The sequence below is a fragment of the Prosopis cineraria genome, unplaced genomic scaffold (genome assembly GCF_029017545.1).
Source record: "Prosopis cineraria cultivar Desert tree isolate PC_DT_omini unplaced genomic scaffold, ASM2901754v1 PC6, whole genome shotgun sequence".
Taxonomy (NCBI): domain Eukaryota; kingdom Viridiplantae; phylum Streptophyta; class Magnoliopsida; order Fabales; family Fabaceae; genus Prosopis; species Prosopis cineraria.
Window position 1 is genome coordinate 15,451,058 of NW_026555337.1, and position 16,487 is coordinate 15,467,544.

General features: G+C 29.1%; 1 protein-coding gene across 4 annotated transcripts; it reads right to left on the bottom strand.

Moving 5' to 3' along the window:
* Positions 1 to 6,449: 6,449 nt before the first annotated feature.
* On the bottom strand, positions 6,450 to 12,030 carry LOC129314642 (50S ribosomal protein HLP, mitochondrial-like). 4 transcript variants are annotated; one of them, XM_054958127.1, is made up of 4 exons: positions 11,738 to 12,030; positions 9,046 to 9,103; positions 7,686 to 7,777; positions 6,450 to 7,119 (listed from the first exon to the last, which is right to left on the bottom strand). In XM_054958127.1, the coding sequence occupies exons 2-4, from the start codon at positions 9,077 to 9,079 to the stop codon at positions 6,742 to 6,744; spliced, it is 504 nt and encodes a 167-aa protein (XP_054814102.1). In that variant the 5' UTR covers positions 9,080 to 9,103; positions 11,738 to 12,030; the 3' UTR covers positions 6,450 to 6,741. The 4 variants fall into 4 exon arrangements, with proteins under 4 accessions (XP_054814102.1, XP_054814101.1, XP_054814100.1 ...); XM_054958126.1 differs by having other exon boundaries at positions 9,046 to 9,096; positions 11,731 to 12,030; XM_054958125.1 differs by having other exon boundaries at positions 9,046 to 9,096; positions 11,738 to 12,028.
* Positions 12,031 to 16,487: the final 4,457 nt, after the last annotated feature.

Below are 16,487 nucleotides of genomic sequence, written 5' to 3' on the forward strand. Positions count from 1 at the left end.
AAGAAATTTACGCAGGGTAAATTCATTATTTAAATTTAAATTATAATATAAATAAAAATATATATTAATATATATTATATATTAATTTATTAATTTTTATAATATGTGTGTGTGTGTTAAAAAACTGATTTTAAAGAAAATAAAAAATCATTTTATTTCTTTCATCATATGGATAATGAGCTGGTGCTTTAGTGATAATAGAAAACCACCTTATCTTACAGTAAACTATTTGATAAAAAGATTTAAAGTAAAATGATGGAATAAATATAATTAAGAATTTGCAAGTTCAAAAGCAATTCTTTTTTTTTTTTTGAGCCAAAGTTCAAAAGCAATTTTTAGATGGATTAAATTCACTATCAAAACAATCTCATAGTTAGGTGAAAATAGGTTAAATTGAACTAACCTTTGTCAAATAGGTTTGAGTCTGATTTAAAATTTATATAAAGTTTTTTTTTTCATGACTCAAGAGCCTACCTAAAGCCTGACCTAATATGAAAGCCTATTTAAAAGCCTAGCTTTTAAACAGGCTTACATTTTTATTTTAAATTTCTCCAATATACTTTTGGACTATTATAATATACAATATATTACTTAATTTGTTAATTATAATATATAATAATTGAAAAGACTTACTTACTACTATACAGTATAACAATAAAATAATAACATTAAAATTAATATATAAGTCTAATATGATTGAAAATATTTGACCAAAAAAAATGATTGAAAATATAATTATAAATAAAAAAGAATAAATTAATTAAAAATCAAATGGTGAAACTGCTATGTTTGTTATATATTACATTATATGTGCGTGTAAATTGGTCAGTGTGTTGGCTCGTAGCTTAGGCTTTAAAAAAATAAGTTTGGCTTATTTAACTAAATAAACTAAATTAAAAGCTTGAATTGAGCCTATTTAGTAAATATGTTAGATTAAGTTAGTCTTAGTTATAGACGCTTGTTAGGAGTTTAGCCTATTTCCACCCTTGCCCACAACAAATCAAAGAGCAACATGCTGCATCAATAGCTTTTATAGCAAAAAATAAACAAGCTGATGATGATGCAGTTGGTAGCCACCAAAACTAAAAAAAGATGGGCATTTTTTACACACGAGGTCTCAAGCGTCACAAGCAACCTAAGATGAAAGGTTCTCCACTCAAAACATAAATGAAGAAGACATATTCAGCATCAATTTTGAGGATTATTAATTGGTAGCTGACGAGTAAAAATAGCAAAATGAAAGATAAAAAAATTTTAAAAAAAAAGACAAGAAAGCAAGTCACAGAAATACAGAAAAATAAGAAGAAGACAGAAAAAAAAAAGAAAAACAAGACAAGAAAGCAAGTCATGGGAATAAAAAAAAAACAAAATGAGAAAAGCAAAAAAGAAAAGCATAAGCCATGCGTCAAAACAAAAAAAAAAAGAAAGAAAAGAAAAGTAAAATTACTCAACGAGAGTAATAAAAGTAAACAGAATTATTCAAGCAAAGGTTACTCTAAATTTTTATATAACAGAAGACCACTTGTTTTGTAGGCATCAAGTTTTACCTCTCCCTATCTCTCTCTTTGTAAACCCCTTGTAATGTTTTCCTTTCCTTTTCAGGCTTCACACTCACCCAATCTTCTTTACAAGCATTCTATACCTTTTTCTTGTTTTATATAAATAAAGCCATACTTTCAATTTATGTGTTCTGTTAAAATTTACTGGAAGAATGATCATATTATACACACGCACACACACAAACAGATATACAGACACACACAAACCGACAAGTATTGCAGTTTTCAGGCAAGTCTTTTTTTTTTTTTTGGTAAAATTTCAGGCAAGTCTTTTTATTTTATTTTTTTGGTAATATTCAGGCAAGTCTTTGAACGAATAGGCTTAGCCAATTTAGGTGAAGGCGTTAAGCCTTGCTTGTAAACTTGCCAGCCCGAGTCGTAATAAGCTATCGAAATGGGTTCAGTGCCTGACCTCTCACCCCTATGAATTGGTTTGAATAACTAGTCATGAGGGATATATTAGATTAGGAAAAAAAATTTGACTCCAATAGAAATAGATCTTTTCTGAGCTCAACCTGATAACTCATGAATTAAATGGACTTTTTTTAATAGATTAGGGTTTTTCTATTTAACTCATTATTTTTTTAAAATTAAAAAAATTAGGAATAAAAAAAATGAAGTATGTTTTCCGGCCCAAGGTAAAGGATTTTGTTGCTAGTGTCGTATCATAATATATGCTTAATATAACTTATATACTTAATATACTCTTATTTAATTAAATCAAGAAAAATAAAATTTAATGTGTTAATAATATTAATAATAATAATTTTCTATAGAATAAATAATAAATAAAAGATTTACATGTTTAATTTATAAAAGAAGAAATCACAAGTCAACTACCTTACATTATAAAAGGGGGAAAAACATAATCCTCCCAAGGTAGAAAATGAAGATTCAAAGGCATCATAAGGGCTTGTTTCAAAAAATGATTAGCTTTTAGCCTTCAACATTTTCATCTTTGCGGATGAAACTGAGATCAACAAGCCAATCATAACAGAGTAGATTCTCACATGTTTTAATTTAATTAAAAATAAATATATTAAATATATAAAGTCAAATGTATAAGATTTTTAAATACATCTTTTACTGACTGTGAACTTCATTTACAAGGATACCAATTATCATCTATCTTGTCATGAAAAATTAGGTCATGGTCATCATTCTTATGTTTCCTTGCTACTGTGAAATGCTTTTGCAGTTGTACAATTACTGGGGGCATGTTCCCCCTCAATAAACTATTGAAAGAATGACAAGTAAGGACTTCGTGTAATACCTTAATTTTATTAATTAAAAATTTAATCAAATATTATGATAATAAAAAAATTTAAACTAATCAAAATAATACCATGATATAAAAGTCTAAAAGAAACTCTCAAATTTATTTCTAATAAGTAAACATGATAGAAAATAATTAATCTAAATTTTATAAAGCTACCATAGTTATAACAAAAATTCATCTAATCAATAGATACTTAAAAACTAATCTTGATAGAAAAACATTAAATTAGTTAAAAAAAAAAGGCTACAAAGGTTATAAAAATTTAAGGTTAATATTTTTTTTTTCATAAAGTATATATAGACTTGTGAACGTCATACTCAAATATATATTTCTCTGTAAAAGTCTCAGTACAAAAGTCTTATTATAAAATATTCACTCCATATAAATAAATCATCAATAATTAATAAATAAAGTAACAAATTAATTCCAATGAAAGTTCTAAATCGATAATTGATTATTCTACAAATTAAAACAGGACTCAAGGCTTAAGCTAAGCCTTAAGCTTTCAGATGCTTTCTTTTTTTGCTTTGCTAAGCTTACCTAAAAAATGTTAAAGAAGGGATTAGCATTAATGTCTCAATAACCCAAAATTTAACTACACATGCACAAATTACAACCACACAATTATACAAGTATTCATAAAAATTATTCAGTAATGACATAAAAATTTCATGAGATATAGCTTATAACATGCTAATACGTAATATCGATAATCTCCCTTATTTCTTCATTCATCCTTATTCTACTAACTGGAACCATAGATTTAAATATGATCTGGCCCATGTGTTAGACTGACTAAGTTTCTCCAGTGTTCGAGATATACATAGCTAAAGGTATAGAGCCTAAGCCTAAACTATAGCTCCCCTTCTTGAAAAACCCCAACGGGAGGTGTTACTGTCCCCCATTCTTCCTTTACAAACCTAAGCAGGTAAATATTAAGGAACAGAGATTTGAAAGAGGCTAACCACTATGCACGCAGTAGAGGCAAATCATGTGGTCATTGAATCATACATACATCCATATCATCTCCTTATCAACCCATCCCCAATGCATATATACCACACATATACAGCATTTACATCACATACAATATATCTTATTTGATCAACTTAAATTACAAGCATGCTTAAAAGAAATAAACTACACTTAAATAATATATAATTTCTAACAATTTAAAAAAAATATTAATTTGTATTCACAAGTATGTTTGAAAAGAAAAAAAAACATTAACAATTATATATAGCTAATATACAAGCACACTTAACATGATTCAAACAACATAAGAATTTTCAATAAATAAATTTATAGTTATATGCATTCGTTCACACAAAGTTTATATACATATAAAAAAGCCTCAAGTTATCTATTTTTTTTAAGTTTATAAGTAATCACATAATAATTGAAAGTATGATCATAAAAAGTCTCAAATAATCTTTAAATTATTTAATTGTAGGACTTTGCCCTCCCTCGTGCTCGTGCTCACGTCCTCCATCCCTCATACTCTCACTACCGTCGCTGGGAGAGAAATAATTTTTGAATGTGTGTTTTTTTTTTTTTTGTGAGTCTAGGGTAGGAGATATATATATATATATATAATAATAATAATAATAAGTGCGGGCTGTTTTTCTCATCATCTAGTTTGTTCCATTGATATATTGTTAATCACCCACCTACTCTCTCTCTCCCTCTCTCTCTCTCTCACACCATTTTTATTCTTATTATTTGTTCTTTAAAATTAAACCCTCGTAATTTATTTTATTTTAGTTAAATTTTATTTTCTCAAATAACTATATTATAAATTTTAACTACTGTGAAATAATATCATTCATAGATCTCATAATCATAGATCTCATAATCAATTAATTTTATTTCTTAAATTATCTTATTATTTTTTTAAACTTTAAATCTTCAATAAATGTTTAATAATTTCCTATGCCTTAAAATTTCTTCATATATCTCAAATTGTCTATAATTAATTTAGAGATAAAAATTTAGGATATTACACCTCTCACAAAGGTTAATGCTAAATTAGGAGAATAACAATTAGGTTTTAAAGGAATTAATTATCGATAGTTAAGTCCCCGACAATTTTTTTTGAAAAAATAAGTTGAACATATTGGTCCAAATTATTATAAATTTAGAAATTTCAATTGCAAATATATATTTCTTAGATTATAATAAAAAATTTTGTTTGTAATTGTTTAAATTAATATTTTTAATTTATTTTGTAAAATTTTGTCGATGATCTAGTTATCATTAATTGATTCCTTTAAAACTTAATTTTCATTCTCCCTACTAAATTAAGACTTTTTAAAAATCTTTAATGTTGAAATATGAGAAGGACTATTGAATTTGAGAACTTAAATTATAATTATATTTTAATTTAATATTAATTTTTTATGAGATCCTTCGTTGTTATGCACCCTAGAATCACAATCATCAGTATCATTATATATATAAATAACAGGCTACATATTCATGTTACGTGTTCCTTTTTGTGAATTCTTCAATTATGTACTTTGAATTTAAGTTTAGAGTTAGGTTTGAGATAATTTATTATTTTCATATGTATGTAAAATAAAATATTTAGGTTTAACGTTAGGTTAAGGATGATTAGAGAAGGAAGAACAAGGAAGGAAGGAAAATAAAGTATAGATGAAATAAGGGAAAGGTAGGAGGAGAGGAACATATATATAAACTCAGATACTTTTTATTCAAAAAACATCAAAGACCTCTCCTTCGTCCCAAATTATGAAAAAAATTTGAATAAAATTCAACACCTCAAAATATAAAATACTTTAAAAAGATTAAAATTTTATTAAATAAATTTATTTTAATATTACTCTTTTTCTCTATTTAATAATTAAATATAGATTTAAGATCATTACATGAATGACATTTTAGGAAATTTTATTTTAAAAAAAATAAAATTATTAAGCGTATTTAATAAGATTTATGTATGTATTGATATGTAAGATTTTATCCAAAAATATCTTATAATTTGAGACGAAATGAAAGTAACTCTAACCCTAAACCTAACCTAAACTTCAAGCAAATGAATTTTAAAAATAGGAACTCTAATATATAAGAAATAATCTTATAACTATAAAGCTAACCCAAAATATTTATTTAAAAGATAATCTAAATCTAAATTTTAATTAAAATCATAATAAAGATAATCATAAATTAAAGATAAATCTTTCATGATAGATTCTAATTTGAGGTGCAAAATCTAGACAATCTGAACCATCCAGATTTAATATTTTTTATTTTACATTTTTTAAATTACAAAATTATATAAATTGCAAAAAAAAAATTAATAAGTTCGTTAACCAATCTGGACAATTTAAATTTAATATGAGTGATGTACATTTAATATCAATTTTTTTATAAATTGACTTTTCAAACATATTCCTCACAGTACAAGTTAAATATTAAATTTTCTTATAACTTTTATAAATTAAATGTAAACCATTTATATTAAATCTCAACTATCTAAACTCATAATCAGATTTATTAAAATTTTCTATAATTAATATAATTTTTTATTTTAAAAAATAGAGTAAAAATAAATAAACATGGACTGCACAGATTAAATTTGAATAGTTCAATTTTCGCATCTCAATTGTAGAAGTGCGGGCGAGGGCTTCCGCCGGAGGGAAGCTGACTCCCATTATATTCTATCATCTTTCCTATTCCCACTGTAATTTTTATTCCTCATAAAAAATTTATGCAGTCATTCAAAACATCTGTCTAAGTTAAAAAAAAAAAAAGTCCAAGTATCAAAAACCAGATCACATACTCCGCCGCCCAAAACAAATGACAATTCTATCATATCTTAAAACCTTCACACCTAATTAATAATAGCAAATTGACCAACCTTGAGTCATGATGCTCCATATTTTAAGCAATGTGCCCTGCTAAAGTAAGTATTTTGACATGTTTCTTCATCCTCAGCTCATGTGGGACTGGTCCAAAAACTCTCGTCCCAATTGGCTGCCCTTGCTTGTCAACAAGAACCACAGCATTATCATCAAACTTGACCTCACTGCCATCACATCGCCCCCGTTGCATCGCCGCACGCACAACCACGCCATACACAACTTTTCCTTTTTTAACTTTTCCATTAGGATGGGCTTCCTTGACTGATGCAATTATGGTGTCACCCAATCTTGCCCCTTTCCTCCCTTTCAGAGGTTGTATGCACATAACCTTCTTAGCCCCTGAATTATCCACAACCTTGAGAACAGTCCTCATCTGAATGAAGGTGCGCTGCTGCTGCTAAAATGCATTGCACTTTTTTTCCAGTTAAAAAGACAGTCATAACATAGGATGGCAGAGAGATTTGAATAGTATAATACTATCTCCATCCCAAATTATAATACAATTTTAAAAGTAATTTGATATTCCAAAATATAAAACAATTCAACAAAAATAAGGTTTGATTAAATGTACTTTTCCAACATTACCCTTCCCTCCTTATAATTCTCTTTGTTCAATCATTTAAGATTATATTAAATTAAAGGTATTTTTGAAAGTTTATACTTTTGTCTTGACAAAATAAGATTGTAAAGTATAGTTACTAAGCTTTATTGGAATGCATAATTTTGTCTAAATTTGCCTTATAAGTTGGGATGGAAGAAGTAATATAGATATCCTACTCTAAAACAGACGTGCTTTGGTTCTCATTCCAGGCATGACAATATTAATATGTAAGAACAAATTGCTGTCAAAAGAAAAGAAAAATATAAACATTATGGGGATGGAGAAGATATCAAAACTTTTGCACTTGTTCGAACAATCTTAAATTGACATCTCAAATTAAAATAGAAGTGTTATGCACTAACCTGAGACAAGAATTTGCTACAAATGATCTCTTGTGAAGTGGTGATTAAACCAGATAAACTGTTGCCCAGCCCACCAAGCAGAGAATGGCCCACTGGTTTGATTTCCAACATGAGAAACAGAGTGCAATACATTAACTACTCAAAAAATTTACCATCAAGAGTTCATGTCAATTACTGTTGGCATTAGTGGGAAAAATAAAGGATTTAATGCAAGAATTAAACAGGTTGAACATCATTAAGGAATTACACAATCCTGTCTCTGAGGAATGGAATAAACATTGACTAAAGAACTCAATGAAGTTAACAAAATAAGAATATTAACATGTTTGTTTCGAGACAAAAACACCAATTAATCTATTGAGTAGTGACTACTGAGAGGCCCATTAGTCCATCATCACCACACAAGTCAGAAGTAGCCAACATTTGAAACAAGGTTAGTATCACTTCTAACTTTCAATTGGTTTACTCCAGGCGAAATGTCTTTATTCAGAGATAGGTTTTTTCAATGACCAACTGAAACGATTCCTAATCGGCTTCGGCATTACCGCTAACCAAAAGTTCAAAAAATTCAAGCACCTGAATTGATTGTTGCTTCGATCAGATAAATCATAATTCCACCTTCCAGAAAAAATTACCCCACACTTATACATTGAAAATGAAAAAAATCAAGGATTCACTTTCAGAAAACATTAAGCATGATTATTTTTCTAATCATTCTAGAGTGAACATAGCAAAATCGTAGGTACGTAATTGAATAATTGAATTTCAAAACTATCCCCTCCTCCCCAAATACCTCCCTCTTGTCTCAGGGGCCTCTCCGCATTCCAGCAAACATGAATAAGATTATCGAAATATTTTGCACAAAACAGCTATGAATTTTATTCAGAGTGTGATTACATATATATGAAAGATAAGAGAGATAAAATCTAATCATATCACCCACATCTCTCGTATAATCTCGGTACATAAAAGAGAATAAAATTTGATCTAAATAATCAGGTCAGATCGAAAACTAGGGTTTGACTGAGTTGGGCATCATAACTGACGACATGCCCACTTCAAACAATTATTCAGACAAACAATTATGTCCACGTCCCACGCAAATTCTAAACACTTGAGTAGAAATGTATATTGTAGAACCACATCGGAGGTAAACATCTCAGAACTAAGCTAAGTTTCATGAGACTCCAACAAGGATTTTGATGCATTCACAGCATTTATGTCTAACAATATAGTCAAAACCGAAGTTTGAACATGTCATCACAAGGGTGGGCCAGCAAGCAGATACAGCAAACCAACAGGACATGTAAATTTAAACCTAGATCTGCAAAATAACAAATTTGAGAACAAAACCACATACCTCGAGAGGACTTAGATGCAAAACTTGCAGCCATCTTGGCAGCTTAAATCCCTGTATCCTCCAAAAGTATGAGATCCAATTAAAGAGGAGATTTGAATTGGAATGAATAGAAATGAACATACATCTACTTGAGTATGCAACACCACTTATAATGATTGAAGGCCTGATAGGCTCAGCCATAGGCAGACCTATATTACACTTAGTGGGGGCATTGGGCCCCACTGAAATCTTTGAAATATGCATAGTTGATATCATAACCTTTTAATTTTTGTTCCAAATACTTTTAACAAAGATGCCTCAGTAAGCCAATTGATTCAAGCAACTCCTTCAAGCTAATAGTTACCGTCCATTAGATAGACTAACTCTAGACATGCAATGATGAAGCAGGGGATATAAATGAAGTTTATTATAATTCAAGAGTGGATTCAACATACAGCCAGTTTAAAAATGCATGGTTCACTATTGTTATTCATATGATCACACATAAAAAAGCAGCTACCAGTTAGTGTTATTCTCAACCGTTAAAAAGAAGTACTTGCTGAAGACATGCATTACTAATCACTCCAATAAAACTTGTTATCATCATCAACAGAGTTGCATATCCATTGATTCACAATATAACTACTGACAGAAAGAAAAGATTCTTGAAAATATAGCATTACAGTGCTGGACAGGGCTATACAAATCAAATAAAAAATAAAAAATAGACCTTAGTCTGTTCTCTAAAACACAGTTCCTTCAACTTGTTTTCCAGATTCCACTCTGTTGTTTTCTATTTACTATACCCTTAATTAGTCACATTTGCTGCTGCGTCATTTCTTTAGTCAAATTCCTTCACTTTGCTTTCACTTGTACAGGATTATCTCACCATCGTGCAATTGCAGCATTTCTTTAACATGGTATATTAATTTGTCCTTTCGTTTCTTTCATTTTAGAAAAGAAAAATATATGTTGCCCAAAGTTAACTACTTTTCCCATCATTAAAGCTCTTTACCCAAACACTCTCTTCCACACCTTCCACAAAAGCTCCAATTTTTCTCACATCAATCACAAAATTCTTAATTAAAATTTTCCCTCTCCCATCATTCATATGCATTCACATAAAATTCCTTCTAGCAAAAAAGCTAGGTCAAGCTAGGCTTTGGCCAAACAGGAGGCCTGTCTTAGCCTGAGCCTATAATAGGGATCTCAAGCTTAAGCCCAGCCTTGGCCCGCATACAGGCTTTTTTTTTTTTTAGGCTCAAGCTTGAGCCTGCAAAAATGCCTGACCTGATTTGAAGCCTTTTTAAAGGAGTAATTTATATGCAGGCCATTAAAAAGGCTTCCAAAATTAGGTTTCAAAGGCTTAAGTAGGCATTTAAAACCTGCATGTAATTAAAATGAAATTAAATCTTTAAAAATGCAAATAAAAATTATTTTAAAGAGTTGCATCTAAAATACATCTTTGCGTCCAAACAATTGTTACACTAATAATAGTCTATAGAATAATACAACAAAACAATATAACTAATGAAAGCAGCAAAACAAAAACAATACAACCAAAAAAATAACAAGAAACAACATGCCATTGCCTGCACCAAATGACAACACCACCAATAAGACGTCAAAATAATCTCCTCCTATTCAGATGAAGCAGATTCAATTGTGTTGTTGTTGCCCATTAGAAGTTAGTACCGTAAAACAAAGAAAAAAGAGCCACATAGCTCCAGTCGTTCAACCCATATCAATCAAAGAACATAATCTATTTTAAATTACAATTATTCAGAAAAGGGCCATAGCTGGTTATGATTATAAAGCGGGATTTAAATGACAATTAGTCATATGTCATTGTGAAGCTAAATTATTTGAACAAGTAATTACACAAGGATGGCAGAGATTCAATTGAATAAGTTAAATCAAACTAAAATCACATGAACCCATGGCTACTGCACCGGACAATGTAGAGCCAAGCATTAAAATTTTTTGTCCAATAAAATTTGAAGTCAAACTCAAATCAAACAAGCAGACATTCATAGCTTTAATAGAAGAAAAGAAGTAAAAATTTGAACAACTTTCATCTCATGTTCCTTGAATTGGTGACTTTTACTTCATGTCATGTTAATACCTAGCTCTCGGTGGTACTGAATTTATAATGATATATATTGTTTGGTGTTTGGAATGTCTCTGCGTAGGACTTGAATAGAGAGCTGTAGAAGTTTCTTTTTATCATATTATAGATAATGATAACAGCATTGACATAATTGATGGAATGCCCTATCTCGTTCTTATAAGACCCATAGAGTTGGTGTTGGAGTATTACCCTTGTTAAATTCCTTATTGACTTGAGAGAATTTTAACTTCACAAGTCCACCAAATTGTCAAATGAGGATCAATTTCGTTCTAGAGTTTGTCCTTCCACTTAAAGCAAGCAACAAGTATATATCAAAATTTTGATTTTAAGCGTCTCAACTGCTTAATGATTGGCCAACTGATCTCAAAAGACTAAATCACAAACTGAGAGTAATAAGCAGTAATCAGCAGAGGAAGGTTTGCTAATGCAGGATTCATTTGTCGAAATTTCACTAGACACTTGTTAATGAAGTTTATAAGCTTGAGTTGCAGGAGGCATGATTACTAGACACAGTAAACTTCTCCTAGACTTAATATGCCCTTCTATACAATGAGCAGAGTGTAAGGAAGAGTAACCTGATACCTGAAGAGCAACGCCAGGCAGAGCAACAATGAGCTTAGACGAACCAGAAACGATGAGCACGGCGGCGCTCGCGGCGGAAGGACTGTGTGACACTGGGTGCTGAAAGTCTGAAGGAGCTCACGAATGAGGACAACGGCGAGCAAGGATGAGGACGGCGGCGGCCAAGGCGAGTCTTTAGATTTTACAGATATGAAGGGGCGCGACAGCGATCGAAGACCGCGAGCGACCGCGAGCAAGGCGAAGGAGCCGAAGTTGAAAGGAGAAAATGCTGAAGATTGAGTAGAGATCGCGCGGCGCAGAGGAAATAAAGTAATGAACCTAGGACATTAGGGTAATTACAAGAAATAAAGTAGCTAGATTTTGCCCGTGCATGTGAAAAGTTTTAATTTAATTTTATCTTTTAATAAAATAATTATTTATTTTAAATTAATTTTATGTTTTTTATATTTATTTATTACTAATAGAGACCATTTTTAAAAAATAATGATTATATTTTAAAAAATTAAAATATTTTATGTTTTTTGAATATTCAATTTCTTTAAAAATATATTATATTTTGTAATAGAAGGAGTATAATTTTAAAAATATTAATCTTTTACACATTAATATGGTAACTCTTTGATTTTGTTAAGTAAAATCTTTGATAAATACTATTTTTTTATTTATTTAGTGTGAGTTACTTATTATATATTATTTTATTATTTTATAATGATTATAACATTTGAAGTATGCAAGAATAAGTATATGATTACTTTGTGGATTATAATGTAAAACAGAATTTGCAAAAGAAATGGGTCTTTCTTTTGATAAATGAAAAGGCCATAGTTAAAAATTTCCAATGGCAAAAAAATAAAATGGAACAATCTTGTTGATATGAGTCTTTTTTAATAAATCACAATAGGCAATTTGATTTATTGAAAAAGCTTTGAATGTTTAAAAAAATTGAATTTATATATTGTCGATATGAGTTCTTTTGTGTAACACTGTTTGTTTAATAATTGCGTCAGGTTGCAAACTATTATTATATAAAATTTTATGAAATGGAAACACACAAAAAATAGAGAGGGATACAACAATTATTTAATAATAACAAAATTGATATGTCAAAGATAATTATTACTTCATGATCTATAAGTAACATTTCATGATCTATGATAATAAATTTATTATTATAGAAATTGACAAGTAAAAAAACTATATTTAATTATTATGTAAGGGAAAGTGAAACTGATATGTGGAAATTATATATGGAACACGTTAGGTGAATTAACTAACAGCCATAAATAAGGAAAGTCAATGTAAGCAAATTAGATTACTGGATGCAATAATTAAAACAATAATTATTTTTTATTTAAACATAAATTAAAATTTATATAATAATTTTTTTTTCATCTTATAATTTTCCACCTCTATTTACACGGTAAACATAAATAACATATCCTGTGTATATATAAAAAAAGGAATAATTTAATAATTCAAGACTTGTTATCTACAAATAAAATTAAAATTTAAACAGTAAATATTATATTTGTAAATAGTTATTTAGATTAGAATTGATTAAGTAATAATAATAAAATAAAGTAATTACAGGATATAAAGTAATAAACTAATTATAATAAAATAAATTAATAAATATACTTAAAGTAATAAAATCTTACCTGGAAGGCTGAACTTTGAAAAATCAGGCCAGGCTTGGGACATGGTCAGGCGTAGGTCACCTGAGAAAGGGCTAGCCTATTCTCATCCATACGTAAAATAATAATAATAATAATAATAATAATAATAATAATAATAATAATCACATTTAATAAAATCTGAGCTAGACATCCGAATGATCATGGTAATATTTTGTCATAGAAGTGGAAATCTATTATTGTGGTACTTGTAATTTTGTTTTGGTTTTGAGTAAAACAAGCCTTGAAATGAGGCTTGGATTGGAGAACATTTGAAATATGATCGAGATTTTTATTTCTTTTTAATTTTTACTTTGATATAGTGCTTTTTACTAGAGATAGATGTATATATTGCACTAAATTTTTACATAGCTCAATATTTCTTTGGTGAATTTCTTAGGTGATAGAGTAGATTAAGAAATAGATATAAGTTAGGGTTGTTTATGCTGCCTAAAAGCCCAACCGTTCTCAAGCTACTCAAGTACATCAAGTCAAGCTTTGGGTTGGGCATCAAGCAAAGGTCATGTAATAATCCTTGAAAAGAAATAAAATAATAAAAATAAAAATAATAAATATATATATAAATAAAATAATAGTAGTAGTAATAAAAAAAATCTGGTGGGTAGTATTTTGTAATTTAATCAAATAAGTTTGGGTCTTTTCTTGTAATTTTTTCCCATTATCTTTTATTTAAGTCTTCTTCTTTAGGAACAGAAAATAGTGAATAAAAACAGAGCAGAGCAGACGAGTGTGAGAGAGAAAGAGAATTCTCTAAGCTTCCACCAACCTTCACTCTCCGTTCCTCTTCCTCCATCGTTCATCTCCATCGAGTTCTTTGTTTCTTCAGCTCTTCCTTTCTTTTTCTTCTTCACTGTGTTGGTCTGGTGCAGTAAAATATATATATATATATATATATATACTTTGCTGTTGAAAGCTTGATGGAATCGTGATCTCCTCCTCCCTTCTTTCCATACGTGAAGGTTGAATAGTGAATTTGTCCTTATTGGAGGTTTGCTTGATGATTTCTTTCTCTTATTCTCTAGACTCTAGATGTCTTCTTCTATTCTCTATTCCACCATGCTAAGTTAGCTAATTAAACTTTTCATTCTCATCTTTGTACTGTTGGTATGTATACTGAATATTGATATTTTTCTTGCTTTAGATGTTAAGTTTTAAACTCTTTTCTTGCCCTTTTGATTTAGAGCTGTACAATTAAGGGGAGAGTTATTTCTTTAGTTAATATTAAAAATTGAGGGCTTGAATTTTGTTACTGAACAAGAAAATTTTGATATGGGTGTGCATTATAGTATTTATGTTAATACATGGCAAAGGATGACTAAGAAGTATAATTAGGATTATATAATAATAACAATGCAATTAGTTTGGCTAAAAAAAATAGAGAGAAAAAGAAATCGGGATGCATAAAAGAGGATATATAAAAAATTGATTCAAATTATAGAAAGAGATATTAAAGTTTTATTATATCTAATAGGGGTTACAGAAGAGGAGAAGCTTAATTGAAGTTGAGAAAAGAGAATTTTAGGAACTTGGCAGCATACCAGGTAAGTAAATAACGTTCACTAATACATAGAAGCAATAATCTTTCTTTTACCTTATTTATTTACCATAATTGTTTTGAATAGATTTTTTTTATTGTATTTAAAGATTTAGTTCATTCATATGTAATTAGTTTGATTATGACTCAACTTTAATCATGTAAATATTTTCATAGTATTTTATTTTTAAAATGTAGATACATATATTTATATGTATATATATATCATACATGTATGGATCAGATAAATTATATCTTCCAAATTAAAGAACAATTTGAATTACAAGAGTTTATTCCATGCATGCTAGAAATGTTTTACGGAACTGAATACAGAACACTAATTGCTAACGACAATATCATTAGCCCTTAGCGCGCCATGGCATACCTAGTTAGCAAGGTACATTGGAGGTGCTAGTCCCGTGTGTTGACTAACACACGTGGAATTGAGGATGTAATTTCATGGACATAATCCACGCCTATTTTTTTTCGTGGCTTCTAGCCATGTCGGATATTACTTACCCTCATAGACTGTGTGTCCACACCTGTTATTCGTTCTGTCGAGGTCCTAACATAAAATATATGTTTCAAAGTCATATTCTTGCTCTTAAGAATTGTATTTTGTGATTTGTTTTATATAGAAAGCTATATTCTAGATGGTTGTTCACGATTCTCTATTTTTCCTTTTCTATGTTATTCACTCAATTATCAAGATTAAATTGTGTTATTATTTTGCTAATACCTTTTGTAATTAGATTAGTCTCTTGTTTCCTATTATATATATTTATAATTATTATTTTTGTTTAATATTATTATTATTTGGGAACGTTATTTATTGGAAGAATTCTTGGGTATTCAAATAGTAGATGTGGACCTACTCTTCATTTGGTCTTTTAGGACTCCTTGAAACAAGAAGCATTTTGTTGCTCCATCCAGATTGTGAATCAATGTAAATATTTAAGTATCTTGGTTTTATTCTAGATTCACTCCACGAATCTTATAGGCAGGATCCTTGATTAAATTATTTTGGGATTGTACATATATACTGTATTGGAGTAGAACTTCGAATGCTGTATGGGTATTCTTTTGGCAGGTTGTAAAAATTTCGGGTAGTCCAACTTACAGGGGAAACTCTATCGAAATTTCTATAACAAGTTAAATATTTTGTTAATATTAGTATTTATTTAATATAAATGACGATTATACAATGAGTTTGGGTAATTAATATGTCAGATAATATATGAGTTTAGGCTTATGGAATATGAATTTTCTTGTATTCCAGCTGGTCACACTTTAGAAATTCAGGGTGTGACAAGTCAAACCCTACCTTGCCCCACCCGACCATGTCTTTTTTTAATATTTTTTTAATAATATTTATTTTATGGCATTATTTTTTGGTTCAATGTTACTATAAATTATATTATTTTTATGATTTTTTTGACATTTTTTATCATTGCAATTTTTTTAATCTCTTTCAAAATTTAAAATTTATTTTTAACTTAACACAATGTAAAAATAATTGACA